At 38.7% G+C, this 13,988-nt stretch overlaps 1 protein-coding gene across 1 annotated transcript in view; it reads left to right on the top strand.

The window, feature by feature from the left end:
* The window catches only part of LOC131679666 (uncharacterized), a 69,758-nt gene extending 60,190 nt beyond the window's left edge, over window positions 1-9,568 (top strand). The window contains exons 3-4 of the mRNA XM_058960398.1: window positions 7,230-7,844; window positions 7,910-9,568. Coding sequence (XP_058816381.1) covers window positions 7,230-7,844; window positions 7,910-8,807 — 1,513 coding nt within the window. The 3' untranslated portion in view covers window positions 8,808-9,568. The remainder of the gene's footprint in view (window positions 1-7,229; window positions 7,845-7,909) is intronic.
* Window positions 9,569-13,988: the final 4,420 nt, after the last annotated feature.

The raw sequence follows: 13,988 nt of genomic DNA, 5'->3' as shown, positions 1-13,988 counted from the left end.
TCCTTCTCGTCTTTGACTGTCTTCTTGCTCTTCCGAAGTTCCCGCTTCATCATTGCCCAGTACTGCTCCACCGGGCGCAGCTCCGGACAGTTTGGCGGATTCATGTCCTTTGGAACAAAATGGACAGAATTGGCCTCATACCACTCCAGGACACTTTTAGAATAGTGGCATGATACCAAATCTGGCCAAAATAGCGGAGCTTCGTCGTGCTGCTGCAAGAACGACAAAAGCGCTACTCGAGGCACTCAGATTTGTAGATCTCGCCATTTACTGTGCCCTTTATCACGAAAGGCTCACTCCTCAGTCCACAAGAGCAGATGGCCTACCAAATGAGATATTTGGAGGCGAACTTCGTCATTTTCTTCTTCTTAAATTTGTCGTCCACGTAGAACTTGCTCTTGCCGGTGAAAAACTCCAACCCCGGAATTTGCTTAAATCGGCTTTTATATAAGTTTCGTCGTCCATCACACAGCAGCCATATTTTGTCAGCATCTTCTCGTAGAGCTTCCGTGCCCGAATTTTAGCCACCGATTGTTTCCGCTCATCGCGGTTTGGGAAGTTCTGTACCTTGTATGTATGTAGTCCAGCTCTCTTCTTTGCATTCTGGACGTAGCTCTGCGACATGCCGATCTTTTTAGCTTGAGACGTTGGGATTTGCTTTAATCATCCGCTTCACCTTTCCCTCCGTCTTTTTGTTCTCCGGTCCCGGTTTTCTTCCAGCTCCTTTGCCGTGGTCCAACGTCAACCGCTCCTGGAACCGCTTCAACACTCTGGAGACGGTTGAATGGTGAATGTTCAACATTTTTCCCAACTGCCGGTGCGACAGGTCAGGAAATTCCAGGTGTTTGGAAAAAATTTGTTCTCTCGACTCGCGTTGGTTCACCTCCATTTTCGTTGAATCGAAAAACACGACTTCGAGTTTGACAGCATGTAAACAATACACATCAATGAGAAAGTGTGCAAAATTTTGTTGATTTTTACCCAATGGTAAAAAAGTTATGCCCTGTTGAATAGTGATACGGAAATTTAGAATCCAGCAGTACACCTAGGTCACTGACAACTGACACTCTTTTAAATGATGAAAGAAATTACTGAGCATTTGGATACACATACATTCTAACTCTATGAATAAATGTCCTTTTTCTAGAAATATACACGATACAACCCCAAGAATGTCGAGGATTCATTTGACTATCTCACTATAACTGTCCTGACATTACACTATGACTATGCAATAAAACGTGTATATATAAGTTTCTCTTGCGATCCAAACATGAAAGAATTACAATGTTTCGTTCAGTGAGGCTGGATAAAGTCAATTTCGAATTCTGCATAAAGCCATTTTTTGTTTCAGTCGAAATTCCTCTTTGAAATCAATCGATATTATATTGAATCTATGTACGTAAGTCGCCTTGAGATACATTCATTTTCGATGTTCGCATTTTTTGCTACAGAAATAGAACTTACGATTCTTCGAAACATTCTCAATCCTAAGTCTAAAATGTCATACGTCTTGCATAAACAAAGCAACTACCATGTTCCGAGTGATGACTCGGTAGACAAACACAAAAGAACTGGTTTGCTGATGAGAGTGCAGTATCCTAAACAGTTTTTGGTCCGTTTACCTTTTGGACGGCCTAACAAATTCTGGTAGGGCCTTGTGTAGTACAATACTCACATTGGCATAACCAACGATGCCAAAGCCGGCCGAAAAAATTACCGTTTTTTTAGAGACCTCAAGATGTCCAGAAGTCAGGTTTCCATATGGATTTGTCCGTTTACGGTCGGACACGGGATGAATATTTTCCACATCCACGGATCGCTGGTCAAACAAGAATTTTGTAGCGAATTCTGACATTATTTTCTTCGTCTTTCTATACAACATCCTTGAGCAAGTTTTGCCACCGTATTCTGGTTGCTGCTCCTGCGCAGTGTCTTTCGAACTTTGTATGCATATTATACAAAATATTTCATTGTTTTAATTCAAAATAAATCGAAACTTGAATCCAAATGTTGGATTGATGCTCAATACCAGCCTAGTCATGTAGTGCCTTCTGCCACTACCATTACTCTGCTTGATTATCTGATGCTCTCTAAATATCTTGATCACATGGGATAAGGTGCAATGTGTGATTCCGAGCTGCTACTGATTCATTGTTACCCACACACTACAGTTGAGTGCGACTATTTTTTGGGAGAAAGCCTTAAGTTGGGGGCTCCAAAAATTTCGAGGCCCTTGGCACTGAGCCAGTTTGCCCAAAAGTGAAAAGACGGAACTGTTTCAGACAAAGCACATAAGCTTGAAGTAACCGTCGGCAGAAGCAGAAAAGATACTGACCATCGGGGTGGTGTGTCTGAAAATAGTATGAATAATGGGAAATGCGGATTTTCGACATTCTAATTGGTTCTAGTTAATCACGGTTCGACAACGTGGTTCAAGTCATCTCTATTATCTACGAAACATTTATCTATAAAAGAACGAACATCGACTTGGCAGTTAACCATTTTGATTTTAGTAGGCACTAGAGTCGCGGTTTGTAATTTGCTGCCTTGTGGAAGAGATAAAAACCAGCAACAAGCCATGGCAGCACGAGCAAACGAAAAGTTCATAATACCTCCATGTAAATGGTCCAGATTCACCGCCACGGCATGGTGTTACTATAGTGTTTGAAATGGTATCAATCTATGATAACATAAACGCCATAGTTCGCCATAGTTCGATAGATCCCACACAAAATCACATTTTGGTGTATTTGTGGATTGTGGAGAGCATTGATTATTGTGAAAATTGACGCGGATCATACATAGGGACCATTCATAAATTACGTAACGCAAAATTAACTACCCTCCCCCCATGAAACAAATTGTCACAAATTTCTCTGAAGCCCTTCCTCTCGTCTATTACATAACAAATTACTCAAAAAATATTTTTCTTCAGTAAAAACATGCTGCGTAACATTCTACTTTACTCCCCCTCCCCCATACGTCACAACAAATGACGATATGACGTTAACTCCCCTTACGTGATTTATAAAGGGTCCCTTACGATCCTTCTAAAGGATCTTATGTTGTTTAAGCCCATGAGTGTTTGATCGTGAGGCAAACCGTTCTTAAACTTATCAATTCATAAACCTGGTCCCAGAACTCGAAGTTTTTGTCGATAATATTTTTAGAAGTAGCATCGGCATAACTTCGTAGCTTTGATTGGGATATGGCTGCTATTACTCATATAATGTAGTTCCGGAAGATCTGAGACGTCCGTTAAACTGGTCAATTCGTAAATTTGGTCATAGAACTCGGTTTGGTTCGAGAATATTCCATTCATTCTCATTCGAATGAATTCCTGCTTGTGTTCAGTGCATGGCCAAGATTTTTACAAGCTTTGGGATCAGTTTCATCAAGAATCGGTTGCAACGGTTGTGGCATACGACAACGAATCTACAGTGCTACATATGATCCAACTCGGCACCGATTCCTATTCACCAACCGGGTGATTATCATTATTATTTACTAGATACTTGAAATTGAAACTCTACCAAACAATTTAACTATTAATCATTTAGATTTAAGGCTGAAAAATGTATCTTAAAATTAAGTTTGAACTCCGGGCAATCGTTACAAAAAGACCTAAAAAGATAAAAGGGGCTGACTCCATACTTCGGCAGACTGTTACCACACCATCAATCTCAACTTCTCGAGCAGGCACGTAGACGTACTTGTTCGTTCGAAGCCGACAGTGAGCAATCTTGTTTGCTTGCTCAAGGTCGTTTACAGATATCTTAAGTTTCACTGGTCAAACCATGGCGAAATCGATCATGACCCAGGCCCGTAGCCAGGATTTTGTTTCGGGAGGGGCTTAAAAATTATTGCATAAATGTATTAATTCTGATGACTTGAAATAATCACTGGAAACTGAACGTAATTATGAAAAGTTCTTAGTGAAAACAATTCCAAAACTAAGACAATAGACACTAAAAAAAACCCTAATAATATGTTGCCTGTTACAAGAAAGGCTTTAGTGCATCGACGAATTCAATTTGATTATTTTTAATTTACAAGTTAGAAATTTCTCTAGTTACAAAAATGAATATTCAAGAGTTCAAAGTATTTAGGGCTGCTTGAAAATGCTACGCTGCATGCTACGCTGCTTGAAAATGCTACACATTCGCTACACCTTTACAATTTGTAGAAGACGCCAAATTGGAATGAGTAAAAAATATCCAAAACCCCGTCTCACGAAACTTTACACGCATTTGCTAATCAGGAGAACGAAACCAATGTCGAAATTTGCTTCTAATCGTCTAATAAGGCAGGCGATTTGTAGATGCAGAAAATAGGTTCAACTCCTATTTTCATGATCAGGCGTCTTTCTACTATTACTAGTTCTGTGACTTTATCCGAAGTTTGCGTTAACTCGACTTTATGAAATTTTAAATGATATTGATCATGTCGTAATCAAAACAATCCTGAGAAAAACACATGTTTTTTCAGTTGACTCTCATGGGGAATGGGTCAAAGACTATCTTCGACAATATTATCAGGCAACTTAGAATAACTATCTTTTTATCTATTTAAGTAGATTCTTTTTAGGTACTTTTTATATCATTGCACTTACGAATTAAAAATATCGTAGACTGATTTTCCTAGATCCCTGAAACTATAGTAAAAGTCAAAATGTAAAATGAGTACAAAAAACTACTGATTTCATTACAAAGCAAGAATACCTTAGCTCTATTGACTTTTAACAATCTTGCAAAGCCGGTGTAACTTGAGAAGATTACCTAGATTAAGTAAAAATTATTTATTTGAGCATTTGAAGGTTTTATTTCGGAATTCGTGGGTTTTTGGACAATGTCAAATATATATTTCAATGATTCAATCTACTAATGCAAACTACCCAGAATTTAATCTACTGAGCGAAACTGCTCAGAATTTATTCACTAATCGAAAGAAAATTACTTAGCAATGATTAGTCAATGCTTCTAATTTACGTAAAATTTGGTAAATATAACATTGATGACACCATCAAAATAACTAGAAACTATAAACATAGATAATAATTTCAGCATCACTTGCTTCCGACACATGGAAGAGAACACATCGCCCTTGCATCTAATTTGCCGAAGAGGCTTTCTTTTAGAGTTGTCTGTTTTTAAATTACAGCAAATTATCCGTTTCCTGTGAAACTTTTGCAAAACTTTTTGTCAATTCATTAAACAAATATGAGAACACTAATCTGATCAGTAATAGGTTGGTTTATGAATAAAAATAATTAGCTCTTGATTTTTTTTCAATCATCATCAAGATTGGAAGAGATGATGTATGATTTCTTGAAGAAAGTTGTAATGTTTGTCTGATTACATGTTTGTTTTACCACTATTTGAGAAAAATGTTTCAAGTTGTTGCACCTAACGCAACGAAGACGAAATGAGAAGATCAGAGCGCAATTCGGAAAGAACTCGTGTTGAGTGTATAGTAAAGATAGAAGAGTGATCTTGAGTCGATTTCGATTGGTTGATTTTTTCCTCTCTTTTCTCTCTTATTTAAGATTATCTCTCTCATTTTATTCCATGACGAGCAAAAACGGAACGAAAGACTGTCACATACTGAAGACATCAAATCGAAACTCTTATCCCAACTTATTGGCTTATAGATTCAATCAGTCACAACATTTTAGTCCCTCTTCGTGATTGCCTATTGTTTTTGCCCGGTCCACTTTTAAAAGAATTTTCTTTTACACGTTTGTTGCAGATATCACGGATTTACGGATCAACAGTGTATTAGTGCGGAACGAATTCCTCGTAACAATGAAATGAAGCGTCAATAAAAATGGTATTGCGTTAAAATGACGCGAAACAAAAATTTTCTTCTCGGCTCAATCGTTCTCAGACAAATTGAAATACTTTTTGTGTAGCACAGTACAGAGAACAGAGTGTACAGTGTGCACTAACCTAATACAGAAATTCAAAATTGTGTGCTATTCAAAAACTTATCATTTAAAAATAACAAAGACCCACGACCCGTCTTTTATATATTTCCTTATGTAAACAATAAAAATAATATAACGAGTTTAAATGGTTGTCCTACAGATCTCGCGTAAGCGCTTAGCCATTGCATGTGGAAACCTGTTTACGAGGCGAGGAAATATTTTTTTCCTCACCAAATATCTCTTGGGGGGGGGGGGGTTGTTCATTTCTATCTCGCTATTGTACATTTCCATGTCTTCATCGTAGTTGCTGCCTTTATGTTCGCGAATATCTTCCTTGCTTCTCGCCCTCAATAATTGCCTTTCCAATTAGATTCCATTTCTCCCAAATGTGACATTAATCTGCGAGTAAGCGGTATCTGATCTTGTAGCGGAACATTCATTTTCTCATCGTCCATATACAGGAGGATTTTAATTATAGTATTGTCACACATAACCTTGTGCTTTAAGTTATGCAAAATGAATGGTTTCGTCTGGGCTAATTTGTTGAGCGCTAAATGCCTGCCATGGTAGAACTCGATAAAGGCGGCTTCCGAAAGTCTAGTCTCCATTTACACCTTCAGGAAACATTCGACATTATGAATGCTCTGTCCTATGCGAATCATCAATAATTTTATAATCACCGTATTTGGCTGGAGCACCAATTCTTGCTTCTGTTACTCACTAATCTCGAAAAATTACTACAGCTACAATTAAAGTAATAGTTTCTTGTATTCTTCAGACAAGGCACACAATATAAAAGTTACTGTTTTTGTCGTTCGCTTCGCACTGGCTCGAGCAAAAGCATAAAGCACACTGAATTTCATGACCATTGCCTTCGGTGGTTAGAAATAGCCTCCTTCAACTTTTTCTCAATAATTTGTTCAAACCAAATGAGCAACAAATTTTGTCAAAAGTCGCCGGTTTTTTAAATTTATTTTTGAAAAATTTCGGGAGGGGCTTTAGCCCCCTAGCCCCCCCTCTGGCTACGTGCCTGATGACCGAAGAATGTTTAGATCTAGCGATGATGTTAAATGGGACAGTTTCGGATAACTAGTAGTTTTGCTAAACTGGTGACAGCGATGTAGTTATTGCTTCTAGCGAAATCAATACAGAATTCGTAGATAACATCATTTTGCTTATATAATTATATTTTATTATATAAATTGATAAAAAAGACTGCAAGTGGAACAAAGGTTTAAACCAGCAAAGACTTTCATCAACGAACCAGCAAATAACCAACACACATTATCTATCTTTTCAGAACCATGCGAACCTCCTATGCAATATGGATATCCATCGTGTGCTGTTCGGCAGTCACTTTGGCTCAGCAATACTACAACTTCCCCCCAAGCCGACTTATATCTTACGCCGAAATGCCTAATCGCCAACCGGTGATACGAAACCTTATCAGAGCTGATACGCGAAGTGCCAAATACACAACCCGTCGTTCCGGATTGTCATCCAATGCACTGTCTAGTCAAGGAATCGGTTCGCGGTTGGGAACCGAGTCTCAAAATACGATTGCACCGCAGAATGACGCACAACTTTCTCGATCCGTCGTTGATCTTGCGCTCAGTATAGGTCGAAGTGTTACGGATGAAAACAGTGCAGCTGAGATATTTTCACCTGTTAGTATTATGGGTGTCATAAATTTATTGCTGCTGGGAGCTGACGGAATTACACGAACGGAACTATTGAGTGCACTCCAAATTGGCGACAAAACGGCGGTTGGTGCGTATCATCGAAGGGCAGCTGCATTGATGAATAATTTGCTGGCCAACAAACCACAGGAATTGGAACAGCTTGCATGGAAGTCTGAGTCCTGTGCTTCGAGTGACTATCCCGATTATGATGAACCAAGCACCGCTGTCTCAAAGTGAGTTAAAAAGCGTGAAATCTAAGCATTTTTGTAACTAACATCTTTTTAAACACATTTTCCAGATCGAAGGAACTTCGCATAGCTAATGGTATTTTCGCTCAAACCAAGCTTCCCCTAAGTGACAAGTACGTTACTCTGTCGAACCAATTGTACGGTGCAACTACACAGAGCGTTAACTTCCGTGACTCGCTGGCAGCATCCTCACAGATCAACAAATGGGTAAACCAAGCCACCAACGGGAAGATTCGCGAAGTGACTAATGGTCAATTTTCCCCGGAAACGATTATGATCATCGCCAGTACGCTCTACTTCAAAGCATCTTGGATGACAGAATTTACGGCCAAAGCGACCAAGCCGAGGAATTTCTATCCGGACGGCGCTGACCGACCGCCATTCAAGGTAGACATGATGACATTGAGCAACTGCTTGCCGTATCATTTCGAGCGGGATATGGGACTTCGCATGATTGGATTGCCGTACAGCGATAATGCCACCACCATGTACGTCATTATGCCGCAAAACTCGACCCGAGCAAAGTTGCGGAATTTGCAAAATCAACTGACGGCCGCGCGACTTGATTCGATGATTTCCAAGATGAAAATGCGCACAGCCACGATCAATCTACCACGAATGCAGCTGGAGAGCAGCACGAATCTCGAAAAGTCATTCCGTCGGCTCGGCGTCAAATCGATCTTCAGCCCCCAGCACAGCAATCTTCGCCTGATGCTCGATCAGTCCGTGCAGGGGCGGCTGCCACTGTTCGTGAGTCAAATTCATCATAAAGTAAATCTCAGCGTGGATGAGCGCGGCACGGAGGGAGCTGCTGTCACCATGACTCTGGTGGACCGAGCTGGTTCGTCGGTGTACTTCATTGCGAACGAACCGTTCCTGATTTATGTTCGGCACGATCCCACCCGGTTACCATTGTTCTACGGGGCGGTGTTCGATCCGCGAGGCTAAATGAATCGAGATAGGTTACTGTAGCAGTAGTTGTAGGTTTTTCCTGAGATGCCAAAGACGAGTGACTAAGCGCGGTTAAATTATTCGAATCTTGAGCGTGTGGTGAGAGCAAGCTGCGATTGTGGGGTTCAGTTCTAATCAGTACAAAAAATAAGAAAACAAAATATACAGTATCATCATAGAGTTGTACCCAGTTTGAAATTAATTCGAATGAGAAATCACGCAGTACAGTAGATAATGCAAAAAACAAATGTAGGGTAGAAGAGCCCATATTCGTCCTATTCAATTGCGTCTGCCAACTCTGTTCAACGCAAAGGTTTGGACGAAGTGTAGGTTTCATTCGAATTTTCACTTCGCTCGTTTCGTTTTCCATAAAAGTTTTGCTACCATTATACTTCCTAGGAACGAAAAAAATCAACTTAAACGGATGGACTGTAAGCCAAATAATCAACATAATACCGTAACAGCCTTGCTGATGGAATGAATAAGCGATCATCTACACTACATACAATGCTTGCATAATGTGAGTGAACCAATAGAAACATCAATACGCAGGCACTGGTCTTATTATTCATGGCGATATTAGAAATTGATGGATTCAGACATGAAAGCAACCAAGATTGTCAAATATAGTTGATAAAATAGATAGCCACACTGAGCGCTCTGAAAATAGGCAAATATTGGGACTTTCATTCTTTTAATTCTCAACATAATCTGGGTTATGGATATTTTATATAAATAATATACGTACCTATATATAATCTTTTCTTTCCTTTATGTCAACATATTATAAACTTAAATCGACAAGCTTTTAATTGGCCAATGATTAAGCTAGATTTGAAACACAACACAAAATATCTGAGCAATTGAAATTACCTACATTTCTGAGCATTGTTTTAAAAGGTTCCTACAATTGGAAAAAATTTCACAAAATTGTCTTCAAATGATCCTATATATCATAACAAAATAGATATAAAAAATCATTTATTCAGCAGGATATAGAATTTTTAAGAAAATTTAGAATAGGTCGTAAGTAACATTGAATGCCTCTCTTTGTTTACTTTCTCTTTTGACTATTACGACATCATTACAAAATTTTGTACTAATTTTCCAATGCACATCGAAAGCCGACGGTTATTACTAGAATATTATGTAAAGAGTTGAGTAGTAAATGTGGATACGACCGAGTAATGAACAGAAGAGAAATCTAGAGAAAATTTTCAATAGGACGTAAGTAACAATGAGATATTCTCTTTGGGGTCTTTCTCTTCTGTTCATTACTCGGCCATTTCAACATTTACTACTCTACTCTTTGCATAATATTCTAGTAAAAGCCGTCGGCTTTCGATATGTACTGGAAAATTTGCACAAAGTGTTGTAAAGACGTCGTAATAAACGAAAGAGAAAGTGAACAAAGAGAGGCTCTCAGTGTTACTTACGTCCTATTGAAAATTTTCTCTAGAAATACTCCAAAGAGAATCTCTCATTGTTACTTACGACCTAATCTAATTTTTCTCTAGAATTAAATTATTTTTCTGTAGATTATACTAAAACTAGGGGCAGATCACTCTAGGAATGTATACCAAATTTGCATCAACTTAGAAAAAATGCATTTAATTTTCATTTTTGCATCAGCTTTAAGGTTGCACGGAGAATGCGCAAAATTTGCAAACGAAAAAAGCAGTTTTTTTCCACACCGTATGTCAGATCTTCATAAAAATCAATCAGCGTGTGTAGAATGTTGTTACAGTACTGCTGATTGATTTTTATGAAGATCTGACATACGGTGTGGAAAAAAACTGCTTTTTTCGTTTGCGAATTTTGCGCTTTCTCTGTGCAACCTTAAACTCCCTCGCAGAAAAGTTTGTTTAACAAATGTCCTACGCTGATCCACTTTGTTCGACGTTTTGTTGAATGTGGGGCTAGTTTTTTAAAAGGTTTTGACAGTAGATACAGAACACTAGATTAGGATTGTCGCTGTCATCAGTGGTAGGAACATCATTGTTTTGATCCCGGTATATAACTGTCAAATGGGCCAAATAGAAAAAAAGCGTCGTTTCATGGCGCGTAACCATTTTGATGTGTTATAGCCAGCAAAACCATGGCCATTCGTGGCTGGTGTATTTTCATTACATAGAATGCATAAATTGTCTAAACCTGTATTGAATTTTAATAAGTTTTCATTTCTTTGTGCGGCATTTACAAAATAGCCGCTATATTGAATCTATTGACTTCACACATGACTTTTTGCAATTTGTAGCAGCACATCAAAATTATCTGTCACACATAAATATCATGTCAAAACTATTGAAATTGCTGTGCCGTAAATCAAAATTATAATAGCATGCCACATAGAAATTTGATTCATAGCAAAATTTCACATTATTTTTCGATCTGCCTCTCGTTTTTTCCGCTGTAAATTTTATGCATGTCTTGAATGCAGAACCATCACAGCAGTATAAAAGAGACGGAATGAAAAATACGCAAACTCTGCATTTTACCAATTTGAACATCAACTAAACAGTTTGTTGTGGCAAACAAGCTAATTTTTTCTGCGTGTACCAAGAATGTGGACCGAAACCTTTTACCAGATAGACGTGCGGCACCTTGACAGATATATACCGAAAACAAAACAAACACGTTTTGAAGCCAAAACAATGGGAACACCAGCGACAATCCTAATCTAGTGTTCTGTATCTACTGTTTTGACGTCTTATACGCAATAATACATTGCACGCAACGCAGAATACATTATGAATTTCTATTTTTATGGAAAGAAATGCATGTAATTTCGCTGATTTTTTAAAAATGCATCACAAGTGATCTGCCACCACCAGTTTGGCTAAACACGACTAATGGTTCGATTAAGGCTGGTGACTCTTTATGAGGACATATAATTTAAAAATATATCTACATAACTTAATAGATAAATCGATTTTAAATTTTGTATCAAAAATGATATATGAAAATAGTATTTGCCTGCAGAAATACATGGACACTTTTAGTAAACGCGCTAGATCGTATTCGGAGTTGGCAGCACCCTCTCAGATTTGAATGAAACTTTCTGTACATGAAGGCTTTGTCACAAAAAGCCACTTTGCATACTTTGTTTTTTTTTCCAAAAATGATCTAGACTGTCTTCTGACAAGGGTCAAACTTTTTTTGCCAATTTTTTTCAAATGGCTATTGTCCAAAAATAACAAATCCTACAAAAAATGTATTAGGAGTGATTTTCACAAAATTAGTCAAATTTTTGAAAAAAAAATATTGGAAAAATTTGCCATCGATTTAAAAAATTTAAAGACGATTTACAAAAAAAACATCTTTGATTTGGATGCAATTTCGTTCCAAGATAGGTAAATATGTCTCTTATCTACCGTCAAAAATTCAAGTTGGGCACTTTTAAGGAAAAAAAGTTATTTGAAAAAAACTTGTTTTGTCCAAACTGAATTTTTTTTCAGTGTATTTTTGTCAAAAACTTAATTAATGAAAGTGATAATCATCTCAGAATCCAATAAAACTCAGTTTACATAATTATTTATTTATATTTATATATAACATTTGTCTTAAAACTACCTTCATGCATGCTATTTTGTATTATTTCTATACAAGGAAAATATGTATGGTTCATCTTCTGAATTAGAATGCCTTTTCGTCTCTACTTTGTCGCTAGGACACAAAACTGTGGAATTTCTGAGTGCCAGATATTGCTTGGGCGTTCTTGTACATTTCTTCGAGTTTTTCTAACATTGTTGTGCTGTTCAGTGAATATGTAGAGGAAATTTAATTTTATGATATTTTTATAAGTTTGTTCAACTGCCCAGTTATATAACTCTCGGGGACTTGTTATGGTATTTCTATAGTCGCGAGCAAGACTGGCTCTTTTTGCCATTCGCTTGAGAGTGTCACCAATGGCATCACAGTGTCCTTTTCCATTGGATGTGGTAAAATTCTGCGCTTAACTCGTACTTTGACTAGAGTCTACACAAGCTTGCGAAGTTTTTCTTATTTTTGCATTGTGCTGTTGCTCCAACAGACATAAAATAAATTTTAGACAAGCTTGTCAATTGTTTCATAAAATTTATCATTTTTGAGATGAACAACTCAACTGATGTCTTCCAGTCTTTCAGTTTTCCAGTCTTCCGTCTTCCAATCTTCCAGTCTTCCTGTCTTTCAGCCTTCCAGTCTTCCAGTCTACCAGTCTTCCAGTCTTCCAGTCCTCCAGTCTTCCAGTCCTCCAGTCTTCCAGTCTTCCAGTCTTCCAGTCTTCCATTCTTCCAGTCATCCAGTCTTCCAGTCTTCCAGTCTTCCAGTCTTCCAGTCTTCCAGTCTCCCACTCTTCCAGTCTTCCAGTCTTCCAGTCTTCCAGTCTTCCAGTCTTCCAGTCTTCCAGTTTTCCAGTCTTCCAATCTTCCAGTCTTCCAGTCTTCCAGTCTTCCAATCTTCCAGTCTTCCTGTCTTTCAGCCTTCCAGTCTTCCAGTCTACCAGTCTTCCAGTCTTCCAGTCCTCCAGTCTTCCAGTCCTCCAGTCTTCCAGTCTTCCATTCTTCCAGTCATCCAGTCTTCCAGTCTTCCAGTCTTCCAGTCTTCCAGTCTTCCAGTCTTCCAGTCTCCCACTCTTCCAGTCTCCCACTCTTCCAGTCTTCCAGTCTTCCAGTCTTCCAGTCTTCCAGTTTTCCAGTCTTCCAATCTTCCAGTCTTCCAGTCTTCCAGTCTTCCAGTCTTCCAGTCTTCCAGTCTTCCAGTCTTCCAGTCTTCCAGTCTTCCAGTCTTCCAGTCTTCCAGTCTTCCAGTCTTCCAGTCTTCCAGTCTTCCAGTCTTCCAGTCTTCCAGTCTTCCAGTCTTCCAGTCTTCCAGTCTTCCAGTCTTCCAGTCTTCCAGTCTTCCAGTCTTCCAGTCTTCCAGTCTTCCAGTCTTCCAGTCTTCCAGTCTTCCAGTCTTCCAGTCTTCCAGTCTTCCAGTCTTCCAGTCTTCCAGTCTTCCAGTCTTCCAGTCTTCCAGTCTTCCAGTCTTCCAGTCTTCCAGTCTTCCAGTCTTCCAGTCTTCCAGTCTTCCAGTCTTCCAGTCTTCCAGTCTTCCAGTCTTCCAGTCTTACAGTCTTACAGTCTTCCAGCCTTCCAGCCTTCCAGCCTTCCAATCTTCCAGTCTTCCAGTCTTCCAGTCTTCCAGTCTTCCAGTCTT

This window comes from Topomyia yanbarensis, chromosome 2 (assembly GCF_030247195.1).
Source record: "Topomyia yanbarensis strain Yona2022 chromosome 2, ASM3024719v1, whole genome shotgun sequence".
Classification (NCBI taxonomy): domain Eukaryota; kingdom Metazoa; phylum Arthropoda; class Insecta; order Diptera; family Culicidae; genus Topomyia; species Topomyia yanbarensis.
The sequence above is the reverse complement of the archived record's forward strand: the minus strand, read 5'-3'. Positions and strand labels throughout refer to the sequence as shown.